We start from the raw sequence: 19,851 nt of genomic DNA, 5'->3' as shown, positions 1-19,851 counted from the left end.
ATGTATTACCTTTTTTTACGACTTCAAATTTTTCCCAATTTCAAATGTTGTCCCCAAAAGTAAACTTTGTCAACATCTGTTTTATCTAAAAAGATAAACTTCTGTTTGGTCATCTCACTTCAATTTTATTGCTGCAAAATGGGATTGTCAAGCAGACAAACTGACCAACACATATATAATAATAGATCGATACTTGGCGTCTGTGTATCGATACAGTATTGCCATGGAAAATATCGCAATACTATGCTGTATCCATTTTCCCCCCCGCCCCTACTGTCACAGTCTAATTATACCTACATGAGGTTATTTCATGATTACAGTAGTCAGGACATGCCCCTTCTGAGTCTGCACAAACCTTTTCCATCAGATTAGTCAACAGCAGCAGCACCGTTATACTGAACAAATTGTGTTGTGGTGAGCAGGCAGCTATCAAATTCTTTCTTTGAACTCTCTGCTCAGTTAACTGAGGTATGGCCATTTATAGCCACGCAGTGCCCGACACAAGTGTCAACTAGCTAACAGTTCATCACAGGCTCAACCATAAATAGTTTCCCCTATCTTTATTTCCCTTTCCATCTTTCGCTTCCGTCGTGCCTATTTTCTCATTCAGCTATTAAATCTCTCTCTAAAGTTGTCATAGCTTTTGGTTCCTTGGAGCCGCTGTGTGAGGTCAGAGTACCACAGACTCCTCAATAATACACAGCGACCCAGTCTGCGTTTGTAAAGCCGATGGTCTGTAATTTCCTTTATGGCCAAAGAAGGTATATACACTGCAGTATGTCATGTTAAAGAAACAACAAAAACAAAGGATGAGATAGAATAATTATAAAACAGCTGGAGAGAAAACTAGAGAATGATAAATGATTTGGTACTCAGCTGTCATACCCAATTACTCTGTGCCAACGGAATCTTTGAACAAAGAAGGTAACAGTTTAATTGCTTTAAGCCGATGGGCACAACTACTATTAGCAGTCATCATACCATAATAAATAAATGCCTTCTGGCAAACAACTGGGGCGAGAATCTGCATTTTAATCCAATGACCACATTGATTATAAAATACAACTTAATCATGTTGTTCACCCTCATAAGAGCATTAGCAGAACATCAGGAATGTTGACATCAAACTGAAATCACTATTAGTCATGCCTTTGTGCTGTCCAAAATCATGTCAAAGTGTATTAAATGTATTGGGCCTTTGAATAATGATAAATGAGAAATTCTCCTTTATCCTGTAAGCCTCTGGGTGGGCCCTGTATGTTTGATTGACAGCTGAGCAGGAAGGGGCATTGACATTAAATCAGTGCGTTACTGTACATGCAGAGCAGTAACCGCGGTATGGTCTTACGTCATGCCAGTTCTCCCCACGGCAGTTTGTGAAATGGTCACGTTATTTAATCTATTGATTTGTGTACATGGACACGTTTATCTCTTTTTTTTTCGTGGTGGTCAGCACGTTTTTTCAATGGGAAGCATCTTTTGTGATCACATCACGACTATGGTAGCAAGTAGTATGAAATGCCGAAAATCCTCACAGGGAGGTTGGTTGGGGTGGTGGATGGGTCAAACAACACAGGACTTTCACCCCAGAGACCGGGGATCGTGTACCCGCGTGTGACGTTTTATTTCCCCGTTGTTCTTTTCCTAAACCCAACCGTCCCGTTGTTGTCGCGCGTCCCCCAGAGACCAGGGATCGTGGCCCGCATGTGATGTTTCCTTTCCCCGTTCTTCTTTTCCTAAACCCAACCTCCTTTCCATTACGTGCTGACCACCACGAAAAAATCGACATAAACGTGTCCATGTACACGAATCAATAGATTAAAAATAACGTGACCATTTCACGAACTGCTGTGAGACCGTGTTGCAACCTGGCAGGGAAGAATGGAGAGAATGACGGTAGGAACTCTACCTCCAGTACAGTAGGTGGCGCTCTGCCAACACACAACTGGCTTTTTCTTCCGAACGGCCACTTAATTAGTAAAAATTAACACGTAGTGTGTCACAGCGTAGTAAAGCACAGTATTCTCACCAGACGACTGACAACTTGTTCGGCTCATTATATCTGTAACAAATGTAACCTAAATTTGCTGATAACTGTAGCTTACAAGGACAGACAGTGTTAGTGTATTATCTTGCTCAGCAAGCCACTGTCTACATTGACCAACCTGCATTTGATGGGGGGAGGGAGTTTAGCTGCACTTCATCTCTTTCTTATTATACATATGTATGGGGTCTATTAAGTAGCCTATGCTTTAGTAAATCCATCTGCCAACCTCAGTAACACAAGACCCTGTGGGCTGTATATACTCTTCTATCCGCTCTTCCTGTTGGGTTAGTCGGGTTATTGTGGCACATTAGTACATTACTTTATTCAGTGTGGAAGTAGCTCAGCGTAGGTTTCCAACACACACACACACACACACACACACACACACACACACACACACACACACACACACACACACACACACACACACACACACACAAACAAACAAACTCCTCCAGCATTATGCATATTCATAAACACGGCAAAACAACTTTAGCTTTCTTTCATTTTAGTTTTCATTTCCTGAGTAAACAAACCAATTAGAGAAGATATTTTATAGCATAAAAAGAAGTTCCAAAAAGGACATATTTTTCTTCTATTAATAACGTATCTTAGATATATGCTCTCTAGATACAAGTCTTAATTTTCTCATTTTTACAGTATGAAATGCTCCTTTCACATAGAGAAAAAAACGATGCTATATGGTGTTGGTGGCCTTCTAAACTAAGTCATTCTTTAATGCCAGCTTGTTCTCAGCACCTTATGCAGGATCAGAACACAGCAGAATAGTTTGCCCAATAATTCCGAAGACGGAATTTATGTTTTTGATTAATTCTCATTAAGGTGTAATTCTCTCCCTTTGTCTCTGTTTTTCATACCGCAGGCTCTTAGTTTAAATAATAATAGCTTTGTTTCTTGGTTTTACAAGGGCATGCTTTGTGTGTGATTGTTGGGGGGTATTTTGGTCAGTCAGTCATGCATGCCTGTCAGCCGACTGTAATAATTTAAAAAACCTTTTGTGAGTGAGCTCACATAGGGGTTACGTGCAAATCCAGGCCAGAAAAATGAGCTCAGCAGTGTGGAAAGCTAATTGAAGTTCTCTTTCTGCAGAGCTCTGTGATTAAACGGCTGATTAGTGGGTGATTAGAAATGGATTGCCGTATGTTTTTCCAGCTATAATGATTGGATTACATCCAGCATTGCCTGGATTGTTGCGCGGCTGCAGCAGCTGTTATGCAATACTTATTTAACAGCATTAGGACAATGATTTGAATGCTTGCCCCGGTTAGGGAGGTTTTTCATTTGTATCCAAGTTTGATAAACGTAGTCAACCGTTTGAAGATCATCAAACTGGCTGGCATGCATTAATTTCCACATGCATGCTCCCCTTCTGCTGCTGGAAAGGAGAAACCTTTGCATTTGTTCTTGTTCCTTCTCTGGAACAAACATCGCTTCTCCTTTCCTCTGCCTTTATTGCTGTAAAAAGCCCAGTTCTTTATAATCGTTGTCCTCCTGTATTATTAGCTTTTAGTAAATTGGCATTTGCACACAGCGTCGTCTTTAAGTAAAGCTCAAATTTGATGTAGAACTGAGTATATTACTCGGACACACAAGAAAAGGTCTTTCCCTGCTCTAATTGAGCCATCTCCCTATTGTGAGCCTTTGCATCAATACTGCAAACAATCACTTTGACGACTCATTGGTTCCGCTGGGTTTTAGTGAAAGCAGGAGAGGAATTCGGGATGAGCTTTCTTATTGTGCACCGTTGCCATTGCACCATACAGAAGTGTTCACAGGTTTCAGGCAGTCCCACTGCAGTGTTTTTTTCTTCTTTTTTAAATGTCTTGTAATAGTACCTTCTACAGTCAGAAATTCAGACACATTCATTGGGGACTGGGGGGAAAAAGGGCACTGAGTATCCAGGGCCCTCATGTGAGGAGGGCCCAAAAAGATGCTAGAATGAATAGCTGTGGATGCGTGGAGGGGCCCATAGAAAATGCCTTTCTACAGGGCCCAGCATTTTGTGCTACGCCCCTGTCTTACCGTACACATTTTTGGGTAAATTATGATTACTTTTGGATGTTTTTTGATGTGACAGTGTGTTATTTCAATATGTTCCGAAAAAGATTTTTCAGAAATAAACTCAGAGACAGTTCAGAAAAGTGCTCTTAATACAAGAAAAGAGTTGCAAAACACAAAACACAAAGCATAAACACATGGTTAAAGTTACAAACACAATATTGTCTAACTAACAAATATCGTAAGCCTTAGGAAGGTAAGGGCCAGATTTTCATAAGGCTGTAGTGCAGATGTTTATGAAATTATGTTTACATTCAGCGTTTCACCCCAGAACACATTGTGTGTGTCCTTGATCTCCAACTTTTTTTTACATATTTGAAATCCAGCATTGTTTACTAACCAGCAGTCTTCTTCTTACTAGATGTCAAAAACTCTACAGGGAACCTTTAATGTGCAGTAAATCAGCCCTGTCTTTTAAAAATGAACATCCCATTAGAGGTGTGAAGCTTCACTGATCATTCGATTCGATTACGATTATCATGTCGATATATCTCGATGCATCACGATGCGGCAAATACATTTTTCTATTAAAGCCATATAAGATATTTAATTCATAGCTTTTCAAGCTTCAAAAACAAAACATTCTGCAGCGCTCTAATACTAAATAAATTGGATACATAAAACTACAGCACTGAGCACATGGCACTTCCTGAATGTGCAAAACATAACAGAATATGTAAACAGAAAGATCATGGAAACGTAAGCCCACCCACGACCTTTTCCTTAACTTAAGGGGCCATGTTCATTTCACGGAATTCTTCCGTGGGCCCATCAAAGAATTCTTAGCGATTCTGTGAAACTGACACGGATTTTGAGTTGAGTTAAGGGGCGGTGTTCATTTCACGGAATTCTGTGAGATCAGGTTGTAACATAGACATGTTAAAGTCTGAAAGAAGCACTAAACTTAAACAGTGATAACACAAAAACTGTAAAAGATGTTCTGAATCGTTTTCTAATAGCTGAAGGTTTTATGAATAGTTTGAAGATTGAATGACATCTGTAGGTGAAGGTATGTAGGAGGAGTAGCATTTAGAATTGAAAGAAGACTGAAGAGGATTTAAAGATTGCTCCATTGACTTTCAATGTAAAAAGAAAAAAAGCTTAATCAGTTACGACCTCTTCACTTACGATGCTTTTGGGAAAACACCTCTTATGGTTAAGAAGGTTTGTAAGATGGATTTTACCATCATGTTAACCTAAAAGTGCTTTCGTGGGGCTCTGGCCTGTTTTACTTTTTAGATCTGGAAGCGAGTCACTGACAGTACTGTAAATGCAGACATGCATCATGGTCCTTGACAGCTTTCATGCTTGTTGTTTGACAGTTTGAACTTCTGTCTGTGTTTTGGACAGTAGCACCAGCAGGTCTGCATTTGTAAGTACTTGTTTGACTGTTTTACTGTAAACGGCCGTGCCGTAGTATCTGAGTTGGTGTATGTGTCCTGGTTTCAGTACAAACAGAACAAACATTCACACACACATATGTACACACACAGAGTCACGGGAGCAAAATTATACCCTGGTATAAAAACACATAGGGCACTCAAACACTACACATACAGTACACGTGCAATTATTTACACAAGTACACACGTAAAAAACAAACGGCAGCACACACTGAGCTCCATCTGTTCACATCCTGATATTGACTAATTTGAAACAGATACAGAAGGAGAGAGAAGAAAAGTGACAGAGCGAAGAGCATGTGTTTGTGTGTGTGTGTGTGTGTGTGTGTGTGTGTGTGTGTGTGGATGAATTTTGTTATTTTGAACTTAGCCAATGTCTAAATTGTTTTAAACTGCATCTGGATCTGCACCAAAAACTTGTTGTTCTTGTTGTTCCTTGGCCACATCCTAACTTTACATAACTTCCTTGTTATTTATTGCATGCTACATGAAATCAGTTATTATATATTTTGCAATATTACCTGAATAAGTAACCCCCATCCATCTGTCCACCTTACACGCCTGTCTCTGTGAGCGTCAGTCAGTGGAATAAAGGAACAGTCCTGCCTCATTTCTCAAGTCCCTGGAGCAGCTTCTCTCTGTGTTGCTTTTATTTATTCATTATCCAGGTTTTATTTATTCACACTTTGCTCTTTAGTCAACAGATCAAACTACGTAAAGCAGCATGCCTCTGCCTGAACCAGCTCCCTCTGTCCTTCATCTTTTACATATGGGATATTTTCATAAATAAATATAGTCCAGCCCGTCCTCACTCATAAAAACGAAAAAAGTGTATGTGTGTGTGTGTGTGTGTGTGTGTGTGTGTGTGTGTGTGTGTGTGTGTGTGTGTGTGTGTGTGTGTGTGTGTGTGTGTGTGAGTGTGCGTGTGTCTGTGTGTAATTTGGGGCTTAGAAACTGCTACATATTTTGAAAAAAAAAGCATCTTTCAAACTTTGCAAAATATTTTATCACCTTTTCTCTCATGTTGGAAGTAGAAAGAGTTGCACACACACACTTGTGCACAAACTCAGATGTTCAATCTCCCCCAGAGGAAAAGCAATGCGGGAGGTCAGCAGAATAACAAAGTAGAATGAAAAAGCAGAACATTTTGTCTGATGTGCTCAGTAGTGACAGTTTGGCCTGTTTTTTTCTGTTTTTTTCTTTGTTTTCAGAGGGAGGAATCTCTCCCTTTCTATTCTGAGGTGATCTCTCCAAGCTGCATGACAGAAACTTTCTCAACAGTAAATGATAGTGATGAAGAAGGGATTCCATGGCTCAAAATACTGAAATGAGATTAAGGTGATAACACGTGGTTTCACATTATAGGTCGGGTAGATGAACAGTGACACTAAGTCATGTTAAGAAATTTTGAGCTGAAACAAATACAGCATAGATATGTATCTTTGTGTAATATGACAGTTTTTAATCTTCAACAGATTTATCTCTGTAGGTCTTTTCCTGTTTCCTTTTTCCAGCTTTGGCTGCATTTATTATATTTCAGTAGTAAATTGCTGTTGAACGACAAAAACAACCACCAGATGGGAAAAGGACATTTAACAATAACTTTGAATGCACCACAAGTCTGTAGTTTACCAGTTTCATTGAACGCACCGTCTGTGTTGTTTTTCCAACAACGGCAGCTGCAGATTGTTACATCCCGGTGTTGGAATCCTCTACAGTGAAATACAGTCACACTTTGTACCGTTTAGCGTTAGCTGTCAGCATTTTAACCGTTTTTAATCCAGCTACTAGCAGTGGTAGGCTAACGTTAGCTGCTGTCGAGTATAGTGTTAACTAGCGTCACATGCAGCGATGTTTGTGTTGCCTGTATCGTCTGTTTCAAAGCATCAGAGAGAAGTGCAGACATATCAGTGGCACGAGATTTCGGTAGCCAACCCTATTCAGGAAGAAGATTTTTACAAGTAAATGTTCCAATCAATGATCCAGGCAGCACATTCTCGTCTCCCTCCTTCATTTTACAGTCCAATGGTGGCTAGAACGGCTCCGGGTCAAACGTCAATATGGAATGGATTAATCTGCGTTATTTTTTTTAACACATTATTTTTTCCCAGATTAATTAATCAAAATGAACGTGTTATTTTGACAGCCCTACTGATATCACTAGATTAAAAAAGAACTCGTCGTACTCATTTCACCTATTTCCGTGAGATCAAGCTGAATATTTCCTCAGCGCTGTGATTGGACTTATGTTGATCATCATGAAGCTGGTTTCTCTGAGTGGCTGAAGGTACTTCCACTTGACAGAATAGTATACCGGTCTTTATTTTCAATAATATTTCTATGCAAAGGTAGCTGTGCTATGATGACGTGCTGAGGGCAGCCCTGCGAGCAATTACAGTAAATGTAGAAACATGCTGTTCAATGTTGCAAAGTGATCTACCAGGAATGTGCCCTTGCAGGTATTTGTAGCAAAAGTTGAGCTTGTTTCCACTTTCTTTTGCCGGAACCCCCTGTGTTGGCAGCCCACACAAGGTTGTGGTCGGTATGAACAGCACAGCATGATGCCAGAGATGTTTGCCACTCTGATGGTAATTTCGAAGAAAGGTTTAACATTCCTAAATATCAACTGCTCCTAAATATAATATGACTCAGAGGTTGTCAGAAGGGCAATAGCAAACAATACATCAATGCTAGACTTTGAGTGAGTTTCCCAAATGACATTTTCCTTTTACAGACTTTTCAATATTACACATTAAAAGCAAACAGAGGATAGAAGGTGACAGCATGATATTTGTCCATTTTAAAAACTTCATTTCAAATTGAGTTAAAGGTTTTTGCAGGAAATCACTTCTCCACTTAAGCTCAAGCTTTGAGACTGAGAGGTTTTCTCTGTGTGTGTGTGTGTGTGTGTGTGTGTGTGTGTGTGTGTGTGTGTGTGTGTGTGTGTGTGTGTGTGTGTGTGTGTGTGAATTTTGTTATTAGCCAATGTCTAAATTGTTTTAAACTGCATCTGGATCTGCACCAAAAACTATTGTTGTTCTTGTTGTTCCTTGGCCACATCCTAACTTTACATAACTTCCTTGTTATTTATTGCATGCTACATGAAATCAGTTATTATATATTTTGCAATATTACCTGAATAAGTAACCCCCATCCATCTACCGTCATACCTGTCCACCTTACACGCCTGTCTCTGTGAGCGTCAGTCAGTGGAATAAAGGAACAGTCCTGCCTCATTTCTGAAGTCCCTGGAGCAGCTTCTCTCTGTGTTACTTTTATTTATTCATTATCCAGGTTTTATTTATTCACACTTTGCTCTTTAGTCAACAGATCAAACTACGTAAAGCAGCATGCCTCTGCCTGAACCAGCTCCCTCTGTCCTTCATCTTTTACATATGGGATATTTTCATAAATAAATATAGTCCAGCCCGTCCTCACTCAAAAAACGACCATATGGGTTGATTGTGCAAGCAGCTCATAGCAGCTGACAATTAAGTTTCTTCTTCCTCTTGGCATTGAGCTCTCGTAGCTGAACTTTTTAGAATTCAATTTACAAAAATTCTGTCATCACAGTCCATAAACATAAAACTATACGTAAATAAGTACAAATAATATAATATGAAAGTAAGTATGAAAGTAATAATTTAAACAGAAACAAATAAAAAGATACATAAGTAAAAAAGTGACAGACTTGCAAACTTCATTAATGATATTGACAGCAGGAGTTCTTAATTAAATCATTTTGAGTAGATATCAGTAGATACCGTTCTTATTTGTTACCAATTTAAGAGAGTCAAAGTATATCTCAGTATCAATATGGAATAGTTTAAAACATGGTGTTGATTTGGAAAATGTTGCTTTGTGAATGTGGAACTTACCTAATAAAATAAAGAGATTTACAATATTACATAAATTCCTATCTTTACATTCATAATATGTAATAATATGTTTCCCTTCAAGTGTGATTGTATGTGTTGTTTTAGATACCATATCATTTTCAAAACTTTTCCAGAATGTAATACAGAATGAACAACCATAAAAAAGATTAACGATTAACGGTTCTTGTTATGTCTTACAAAAACTACAATAATTATCAACAGGCATGAATTTTGAGATAAACAGGTTTGTAGGATATATATTATGCAAAATTTTCAAATGTAATTCCCTAACTTTGTTTGTGATACAATATCTAAAAGGAACAAGCCACGCCCTATGCCAGTTAATATCAGTAAAATGAAAATTCCAAAAAGATTTCCCACGAGGTGTTATTTTCTTTAAATTTAGAAAGCATTTTCTAATGTGCTTATTAGTACATTTGCTCCTCATAATATCAATACAGTTTATATAAAGAGTAAAATTGAAGCCAGGAGCTTCATTTTGTTTTTTATAACTTTTTTTACATTATTTACATGTTTACACATTAAGATACCAACCTGAAAATCATATGTGAAGATTCATTTTTCATGTGCTCACAGGTGATATATGAACACAGGCTGTCAAATAATTTCCAAACATCATTTCACAGGCTCAAACTCTTTAACATTGCATGTTAACATTGCATACTTCATCTCCCACACACTTGTTAAGATGTAAAAAAAAAACATAATCGAAAAACACTTGACGTGTGAGTGGGCACACTGTCACGCACAGCCATGACAACACATGCAATCTGACAACTCTGCTGGCAAAGTGACAAACTGAACAAAACTGCACTCACAATGACAGAAAACATATGCAGGCAGTTAAGTACTCAAACAGATGGCTACAGTAGATATACTTATTCTGTTTCTTGTAAACCCTTGTGGATGTCTAGTCCAGTCAAAAAAGTAACATTCATGAGTGTGCATTGGGCTATACAAACGGTTGCATAACACTTGGCAAAGGATGCAGTGTCACATTAAGAGGATTCTGCTTGTGGCAGGCTATGGAGAGTCCATGTGTTCAAAGGATCACGAAGAAATGTAGGTTCCTGATAAACACTGACACACTATATGTGCTGATTTCCCTCTCACGGATTGTCATCTTGGAACTGGGTTTTGAATGTTGTCTTACAGAAATGGAACAACATCACCCTAAATGCATCTATGTTGAGGCCACCCTTTGGTGACCCTTTGGTGAAAGAGTAAATACTGTACGCCTTCGCTCCAACTCTGTTTTTTTTCGTGCAGTGAGCTTCATGAGTTCTCCATTTCTTTTCTGATCTGCCTCCCTACTTTCGACTTGAGAGAATGCTTTAACCTTTAAACAGGAATGCCTACTGAAGAAGACCAGCATATGATTATCAGAAGGATCATCTAAAGTTGTTTTAAATGGGAGCCAGAGCAAGAAACTCTGTTACTGTTTAGAATAGCAAACCCTGTGTGGAGCTGCCCCCTTTCTTTGTTTAAATAAGATGAGCCATTTTATGTAAATCTTCTCTTCTCCATCCCGAGGTTTAAACTGAGATGGCAAATCCCATTTGGAATAGAATACTCAGGCACTGCTGCTTGTGCTCACATGAGCAGACTAGTTGGAGAATCTTTCTCAACATCCATTAGTGCTAACATAAGCATCCAGTGGGCAACGGCTCTGAGTAAACGTAATACTTTGGCCTTTGTTAAGTAGTAATGCAATCAAAAGGCTTCAGTCTCAAATGCATTACAATTTAATTATTCTTTATTTTTTACCCAACTTACAAATTGGACCATTTGGATCTGTGCACATCTGCAATGTCACTGCACCTGCAGCAGCCAGCAGTAACCCTGTTACCACTCTGCAGTTGTTGCTGTTTATTGATTCCCCACAAAGAAACAAAAAAAATATACTGTTGTTTTTTGGAGTCTCCATCACTGAGCTGATTGAAACCGGTTTCATTTGAAATTTGTATTACACTGTAAAAGATGGAAACTGCTTGGTGTCTCAGTATCAACACTACTAACACTTCTAATCCTCAAGTTGCACTCCCTTTTTTCAAATTAAACTAGACTATATGTGGTAATACAATTAATGATGTCACTTAATGTTAGGATGGAGAGTAGCTCTGGATGCCAACATGACAGAAATGGTAAGAAGAAAAGGGTAACACTTTATGGTAAGGGTATATGAATTGAAGAAAAAGCATGAATGCATTCATGTAGGACTTCATGAACTATCAGTAATGTACAGGATTAATAGTATATCATGCCTTAATGCAGGAACATTACGTTCATTAGTGCATCAACTAAGGAGGAGATATAAACAGTATATATATATAATTTCTTGACAAAGAAAATGTTTGAGGGGGTCACAAAGATGATTGCTGCATAATGCCACCATTAATCATATCTTATTTATCAATGTTATAGATGGACCAGGTCAGCCCTTTATTTGAAGGGCCATAAACATGAAGAAGTAAGGTTTAGTTAATCATGATTACAACACTACAGTTCATCAGAATATTGTACACTGCTGTGACTACTCAGTTGTTTTGGCATGTCACTTTAACTACAGATTTACCTATTAAGACCTCATCAATAAACCAGAATCAGAATTGAAAGACATGACATGATTGATATGACATGACTGATAGTTCATACTACCTGAATGAATTCATGCTTTTTCATGCATGACGTCATGCATGAATTCATTTTAATTAACTATAAACTATTACCAAGAAAAAGTAATACGATGGGAATTCAAATTCACACTCTCCTCCTGACTGTCTCTTTTTGTTTCTGTGTCTTTCTTCCCTATTAATTGGAAGAAAATGTATACATACATGATGGTCAATAAATACATACAAGCATGTCCCTCCCGCCTAAAAAAATACTCACACACACATTTACCCTGTGGCCTCACAGAAATATAGTGTTGGGTTATACCATAGTGGGTGAATAGTTAAAAAGAAATTAGCACAGTACTTTATGTCTTGGTCACAGGACAAAGGCCAAGTTAAGATAGAGTTCAAACCCTGGCATATGATATTTCTTCAAACATTAGTTTAACCAGTACTGATTAACTGTGTACTCTGTAAGGAATTGGAATAGTTACTAATAGAAATTAAATAGTGGACTACATTCCGCACACACACATACAGTCTCTCTCTCACTACTAGTGGTGTCATGAGTCTCCAAATCCTCGATTCGATTATATTTTTGATTCTAAGGTCATGGTTTGATTCGATTCTCGAAAAAAAAGACTTTTTTTTAAAGCACAAGTTGCTATACCATTTTTAGACTAGACTTTTATGCAATATATCTGACCTTTGTTTGCAATGTACCACATTACATTGTCAAATTTAAAACATTTATTAACAACATAATGTAACAATAACATATCTTCAGTCAATTGGAAACTTGACAATTTGTCAATAAAGTAAAAAGAAAAAAAAAGTTTACCGACAATCCTGAGGGCAGACGCTTCGCAGCACACGGAGTTTGGTGTTTGAAGCACCCAACGTCGGCACTAGGATTAGGCAATGGTTATGGACGGTCACAGCGCTGCGCAGACCGATAGCAAAGAGGGCGACTTGGCAGTCCGCTAACTTGTTGCTCTCTCTAAAGGCCCGGACACACAGAGCCGATAATCGGCTGTTGGACAGTCTGGCGAGGTCAGTGACTCGAGTCTGTTCGGTGTGTTCCGTGCCGTCGTCCGTCCGAGGGGCCGTCGGCCTTCATTTTGGCCGATTTGACATGTATAATCGGCGGGACGGGCACTGCCGGCAGTTGGACTCAAATTACCCATCTGATTGGTAGAGTGCTAACCTGGAAACGGGGAGCGGAATGAGCGTGACTAGAGTCTCTCAAAATCTGACGAAAATCTTTTAAACTGACCTTTGTTAATTTGAAATGAAGACAGATTCAGCAAATGTATGGCTTATTTCTCGCTTGAAATGTTTTCAGAAACACGTTTCGGTGAACTATTTTAGTACAATATGAGATCGTATTCTGAACAAGTCGCCACGACAGTCTGTCTTTGAATTTCCGGAGGAACCAGACCCACGTGATGCGTTTGTCCAATCAGCTGCCAGTTTTCATTTTTGGGCGACAATACAGATTAGCGGCGTCTGCTGTTATGGAGACGTATTACGTCTCGTCGCATTGGTGTGTGCAGAGGCACTTTTTTGACCAACTCGGGGACACTCATCAGTCCAACTGCCTTTTCTGCCATATATTCTGCCTTATAACCAGTATAAGCTGCTCTGTTTAGGCTACAATACGTGCATGCAGGCTGAAATTCAACTGTGCGGTTTTGTTGGGATAAAGCTAGAAGCAGAAGGAATATCCGCTAGCTGCTAGGCTAATGTGCAATGGTAAACACACCATTTTTGAGCTTGCAAACTGTGTCTTTTTTGTCGACAATGCGAACGTTGTCAACATAACTCACTGGAAATCCAAAATACTTCCACACTTTCACACACTTCAGTGAAAGAGGAGGGGGCTCAAGTTCTGTCGATTGGTCTCCAGCATCTGCAGTTGCCATGCTATCTTTTGACTGGCTCTAGCTAAGTTACAGGAGGTTGACTGACTCGCAGCACTTCAACACGTGTTTTTTTCTGCTTGACAAGCCGACCGGACGTGACATGGGGGCGTGGCAGTATTGACGATTCCATTTTTTTATTCGAAATTCAAGATTGTGACTCGGTACCCTTACTCACTACATCTCTTTGTGTACTCTGCCTCGACTCTGCTGTGACTTCTTTCACTCAGTGACTTATAAACATCTCCGGAGACCCTTTGTGCTCATTAGACCAGCATTTCTTTCCTCCACGACTGATTTGTAAAACTTCAAGGAAGGAAACAGAGAAAGGAAGTAGACACCCGAAGCAACCCCAGTGCTCTGAATCTCTGGTCCCATGCCAACCAGCAATGAGCTGTTTACATCTAAACTTCCAAAAAGAAAAACTTTGTGTTGGGATGCATCAACAAAAGCTGTTAGAATAGTAAACAAACATTTTAAATCTAAGCTGGGCAGTTCAGAGAAGAGCAGATATTCTACACTAGAGACAATTTTGGATATTAAGTATAATGCATTGCATTATGTTTTGCTCTAATTGATATTCTTATATTAACACTGGGTCAGTTGACTATGTGTAATGTTTGATTTACTTGCAGTAACACACCCATAGGGAATTATCACCTGGCTCTGCAGTTCTCCTTAGTTTCACGGTGCATTGTGTCCCTCAGGAATTGGTGGAGACCAAAATAGAGCTAAAAGGAAAATGAATATTGGATTTCAATTAGTCAGGTGGCCAGAAACAGAATTCCAAATGGATGCTAATGTTGCTCCGAGTCTGCTAGATGTGTATGTGGGTAACTGTTTTATTGCTAGTTTAGCCAAAACAGTTTTATAAGTTGATAATACCGTATATCAGTATTTTTTTATTTGGAGTTTTTCTAGGCCCCTAGTGCGTTGCGTCATTCTCAAATGAGGCAGCATGAGTTATACAGAAAAATTACTCGTACGAGAAAATATTTCTCGTATGAGTTGAAATATTTCAACTCATATGAGAGCAAGTGATCAAACTTGCGCGAGTAACGCAAAGCAAAGAGAAATTATGCAAGTTGTGTAAACACGAAGTTTGATTATAAATTAAAAAGTAAAAGATAACATCTGCAGCACACATAAATTGAGGGATATCCAGTGGTCGTTTTAGTTCTTTATGTAGTGGGACTGATAATAGGTGCATAATCAGCAGCTAATTCGCATTTTCTTCCTTTTTATGAGTTGTGCTCAACTTAAAAGGACCTCACTATTAACTACAGAATAGTGAACATTGATTTCCTTGAACATGTGGGGACATACATTAAAGTCATCTTAAACCTGTTTGCCCTTCACAACAATCTGGGTATTTTTCTGATAAAAGGCCTTTATTTACTAGAAAACAGTAAGGGGCTGGGAGTGGGGGGCATTGCCATTAATGGACTTAACTCGCTAATCTGTAAGTGTGACTTGCTGCCTGAACCTAATATACTACAGTATGTTTGATGACTGGAATTTGTGCAGTAAGTGTCCTCTCTGTGCTCAGTCATGGGTCATTACCTCAGTCATGATGAAGATCCACTCACCATGGAGGCGCAACAAACACACACACACACACACACACACACAAACTAGGTCTAAACAATAGACTATAAGTGCAGAGTGTGTCTCATAGTGAAGGACAAGTGTTTTGCATCTTAGCCAATTGCACAATCTGGTACAAGTGTCTTCTCATACCTCAGCTCCTAGTTACACATATTTTATCAAACTACTATTTCCAAGATCAAGCTTAAGTCCTTTGTTGCTTTTTTATTGGGTTTCTTTAATTGAGAATACAGTTTGATGCACTGTAGAGTATATTATATATATATCTCAGTGGCAGCTGGTGACTCAAAAAATTGGGGAGGACAGGTGCTCTAGCTTAATTAGCTAGATAGCTATAGGTGATCAAATCTGCCAGTGATGGGTTATTATGGTTCCCACCAAACTTCTAGGCAAGGCCCGCCCTATGAAGCAGCCCGATGGTTTGGGGTTAGGCATTGACCTTGAGTAGTTAAGGTTAGGATACCCGACTGGTCAGGGGATAGGACCTGAACAAATCGTGTTCCGTTACCTTGTGTAAGCATGGACGCCCAGCCAAAAGCAGCGTGGGTATGCTATTGAAGGCCGGGTCTTGCCTAGAAGTTGCGTGGGTTCCAAAATAACGCGCAAGTGACAGCTGTCATTTCAGCTAGCAAATTCTGCAGGAACTGGCAATAAATGAGAATCTGAAATGAAGCACCCATTGTTTCAAAAATGACCAAGAATTCTGAGTTGTAGAGTACCTGCACATTGTGTGAGAAACAAAGAGTTGGACAGGCATGACAACATTAACTCAGGGTAGTGGGAAACGTTCAGTTGATCTTCACTGTGTAACTGTTTATACTCTTCTTTTCTTGTCACCAACATGCAGACTCTACGGCGAGCTGACAAACTGCACGTTCCTGTGGGCGCTAAGGATGAATTGCTTCTGGCCCAACAGGCTGGTGGATGAGTTCTTCATCCGAGTCCACAAGCAGTACTTCCACGACTGCTCGCTGTCTGGACGGCTTCTCAAGGACCCACCAAATCGCATCCTGGGTCCATTTATTGCAATACCAATCCTGGTCACCCTCCTTATGACGGCCCTGGTGGTATGGAGGAGCAAACGCAGCGAGGGGATTGTGTAGTGAGGGGAAGGGAGGGGACCAGGGAAATAATTTCTTTGTTTTACAGAGCAAAGAGAAGCAGAACTGCACAGCTGAATCTGATGTGGACCAGGATAGTGACTGATGGAAAAATATTGTAAATATAAAAAATCATAGAAACTGCTTTAAAAAAAACTTTGGATGTGTGTTACAAGTCATACAGGAAGTCAGACCATGAAACCACTATTACCTACTACAGAAACACGGGAATGAAACGTAGTGCTGAACTTTCCAGGAGACCTGCTTTACATTATCACTAGGTTACAAAAGAAAATTACTCCGACATCTGTTAGGAAACCCAGGTATTTCAGATTTTATGAGTATATACATATACTGTAAATATACACAGTATGTACAATATGACAATATGTATCTGTCAGTGGATTGTCAGAATGTCTTTGTAACACAATCAAGGCAACAAACCAGAGTACAGGAAATTGTTTCTCTCAGATGCAAATTTTGCGTTTCCATGCAAAGATATGTGATTTTAACAGATGTGCATTATAATTGAACTTTATACTCTGAATGATGCATATGGCTTAGTGGGAGTAGAATATGTGTGTTTTTAGTTTTCATTTCCTTTCCTCTGCTCATATCAGACACCCTTGCCTCAGTTTCTTGGCATACCTGTAGCTCATTCTCTCCTCTGAATGGGAAACAAATGTTTCTATAGCATAATGCAAACTGAACAGCTGGAGAAATGCAGCAGATAATGGTGTCACATACAGATATGCAGTACAGGTGAGATACAGCACGGCACAGAAAGGACGGTCAGTGGGCAGGGGTTGAGGCCTCAATTTGGCCGAGCTGTGATGATGTTGTGTTCTGCAGCAGCTGCTTTCATCCTCCATCACCAAGGAAACAAAAATGAAGAAATGCCAGCGGACACAAAGGTGGAAGTGGCTGAGAGTAAAGACTTTAAAGGCCAGCATACACAGGCAGTAGTTTGGAGACATCAGACAGTTAATTAACCAAAGAATCTCCCATTCTGTCTGATTTTGCTCCCTCAAACACCTTTGCTACCCATGTTGGTTACCATATAGAAATATTCTATCCTGACAATAACCATATTGATTGCATCCAATTTAGGCACTGAAAAATGAAAAAAAAAAAAGTGAAAATGTTGCAAGAATGAAAAAGAGAACAAAGAGTAGAAAATCACTGTTGAAAAATCACAAATCTAATTACAAAGAAAACATAAAGCAATGGATTAGCCAATGCACATCTCTGCTGAATATTGCCTAAAGCACAGTTTGTGTATCATAGGTTTATATTGATTTATGATCTCCAAATGCGGTAGAGTCTGCTGTGTGAACTGTTCTGTCCTCATTGATATTTTTGAATGCTCTCTTTCCTTTATAGATTCATTGACCTGTAGGCCGCCTGTCAGCAAAGCACATCCACACTTCCTCAACACTATCTTACTCTGTACTTTGTGCCAAAAGCTCTTGGAAAACAGATGAATGTCTAATTTTCTGTTGGAGTGACTTCTAATGACTGAATTTTAAAATCTATAATCATGAAGATAAGTTGAATAAAACGTCTGATTAATGTGTCTGATATGTTGGGGATTGGCACTTTGATTTCTCATGAGTTGAGAGGGATGTTACAAAAGGTTTAAGGTTACTATGCTTTACATATGAATCAAGGATCCTGCTATAATGTATGCGTGGCTTAGTACTGCACAACATTGAGTCATAATGAATGCACTGGGTTCAAGCTCCCGTGTCAATTGCCGAAGTGTGAAAAATATGAGAAAGGAAAAACTATGTTTAGTAAAGTGTTAAGAAAACAAAGGCCTCCTGCTTTTATGTCACAAAGATTTGTGACCTGCAGGAATTGGGTAATAGTAGTGTTGCCTGGGCAGAGAAAGATTAAATGAAGGTGCAGTAGTCATACAGCATTTTATATTGCAATGTATTTTGACTTTGTATTGGTGCTCTCAGAGGACAGGTCAGCGTGCATCACAAACCAGGGGTAAAGAGCTCAGAAGTCCATTAGAGCACACAGCTTGTTCTTAATTACTTATTATGTGATGAAAAGGATTAACTTGTCCTCAAAAAGTCTTTTGGGGCAAATCCAAGTCAAGTCTCAAGACATTTGAGACAACTACTACAAGGCAAGTGTAAACTCTTTCAAGATAGTTCCAAGTCAAGTCCCATGTCATTAACAGACAAGACAGACATTTACCAGACAAGTCTAATTCAAGTGTCAAGTAAAGTCTCAAGTCATTTGAGGCACATCTAAGACACACGTCACCTCATTCAAGTGTCAAATCATTCAGACCAAGTTTTAAATCAAGTCACAAGTTAATTAGGGTAAATGTGAATTCTGATGGCGTTGAACATTTCACTCTAGCAGTGTCAGCTCAGTCCTTTTTTATATAGCTGACAATGAGTCCTTTCAGTGCCCAGGCCTAATAATAAAATATACAAGGTGTGTGGTTATGCAAGGCCTGCTGTACGCTGCCCTAATACTTTTTTATTGTTCTGGGAATCTACCAGTTAAGTCTTGAAGATTTGTGCTTTCATGTTAGTCCAATTCTGCAGCTCTGTCGTAGCATTGATCTAGCAAGGGTTAGGAGGACTCTCATTAACCAGGAGATTTGTAAGCTACATTTAACTTTAAGGAAAGTACCATGTAACCCTACACAGCCTGCCGCATGGAAATTTAATGAGTGTATGTTTTGGGCCATGACAGTTTTACTCTGAAAAAGATGCATACTTTGTCAAAGTGTTAGTCCTTGCACTATTAAATAATAATAAAAGAAAAAGCTGTGTGCAGCCTTTTCTCCCAGTGTCAGTGTCAGTGGCGTGAGTCTACGGTCGATGCGTGAGAGTTGACAACCCTGATAGAATCATATAACTGAAAACGGACTTAGGTTACACAGATAAAATTACTGCTAATATGATATTTGCTAAGCACCTAGAATAGTTTTACGGTCAATTAATGGAGGCAGTGGTTAATGTTAGCTAACATGCTAGCTTATGTATTTTGTTGACAAAGGCTAACTTGCTTGCAAGCTAATTAAGTAGCTATCAGTTTTGAGCTTCAATGGGAGAATATTTCCTAATATGTGTGGTTCATAAAGTCCACAAACTTAGGCAGGATAGTCTACAACAGAACATTGTGAAAAGAGACCAGGTCAGTCAATAAG

General features: G+C 39.2%; 1 protein-coding gene across 4 annotated transcripts in view; it reads left to right on the top strand.

Moving 5' to 3' along the window:
• The window catches only part of ramp1 (receptor activity modifying protein 1), a 78,631-nt gene extending 60,377 nt beyond the window's left edge, over positions 1-18,254 (top strand). For 2 of the 4 annotated variants that reach the window (XM_078263271.1, XM_078263270.1), the window contains exon 3: positions 16,421-18,254. In XM_078263271.1, the coding sequence (XP_078119397.1) occupies positions 16,421-16,676 (256 nt within the window). In that variant the 3' untranslated portion in view covers positions 16,677-18,254. The remainder of the gene's footprint in view (positions 1-16,420) is intronic. The other 2 variants (XR_013502726.1, XR_013502725.1) reach the window with 2 other exon arrangements.
• The last annotated feature ends 1,597 nt before the right edge of the window (positions 18,255-19,851 follow it).

This window comes from Sander vitreus, chromosome 11 (genome assembly GCF_031162955.1).
Source record: "Sander vitreus isolate 19-12246 chromosome 11, sanVit1, whole genome shotgun sequence".
NCBI lineage: Eukaryota > Metazoa > Chordata > Actinopteri > Perciformes > Percidae > Sander > Sander vitreus.
This window is presented reverse-complemented; position numbering and strand designations above follow the sequence as displayed.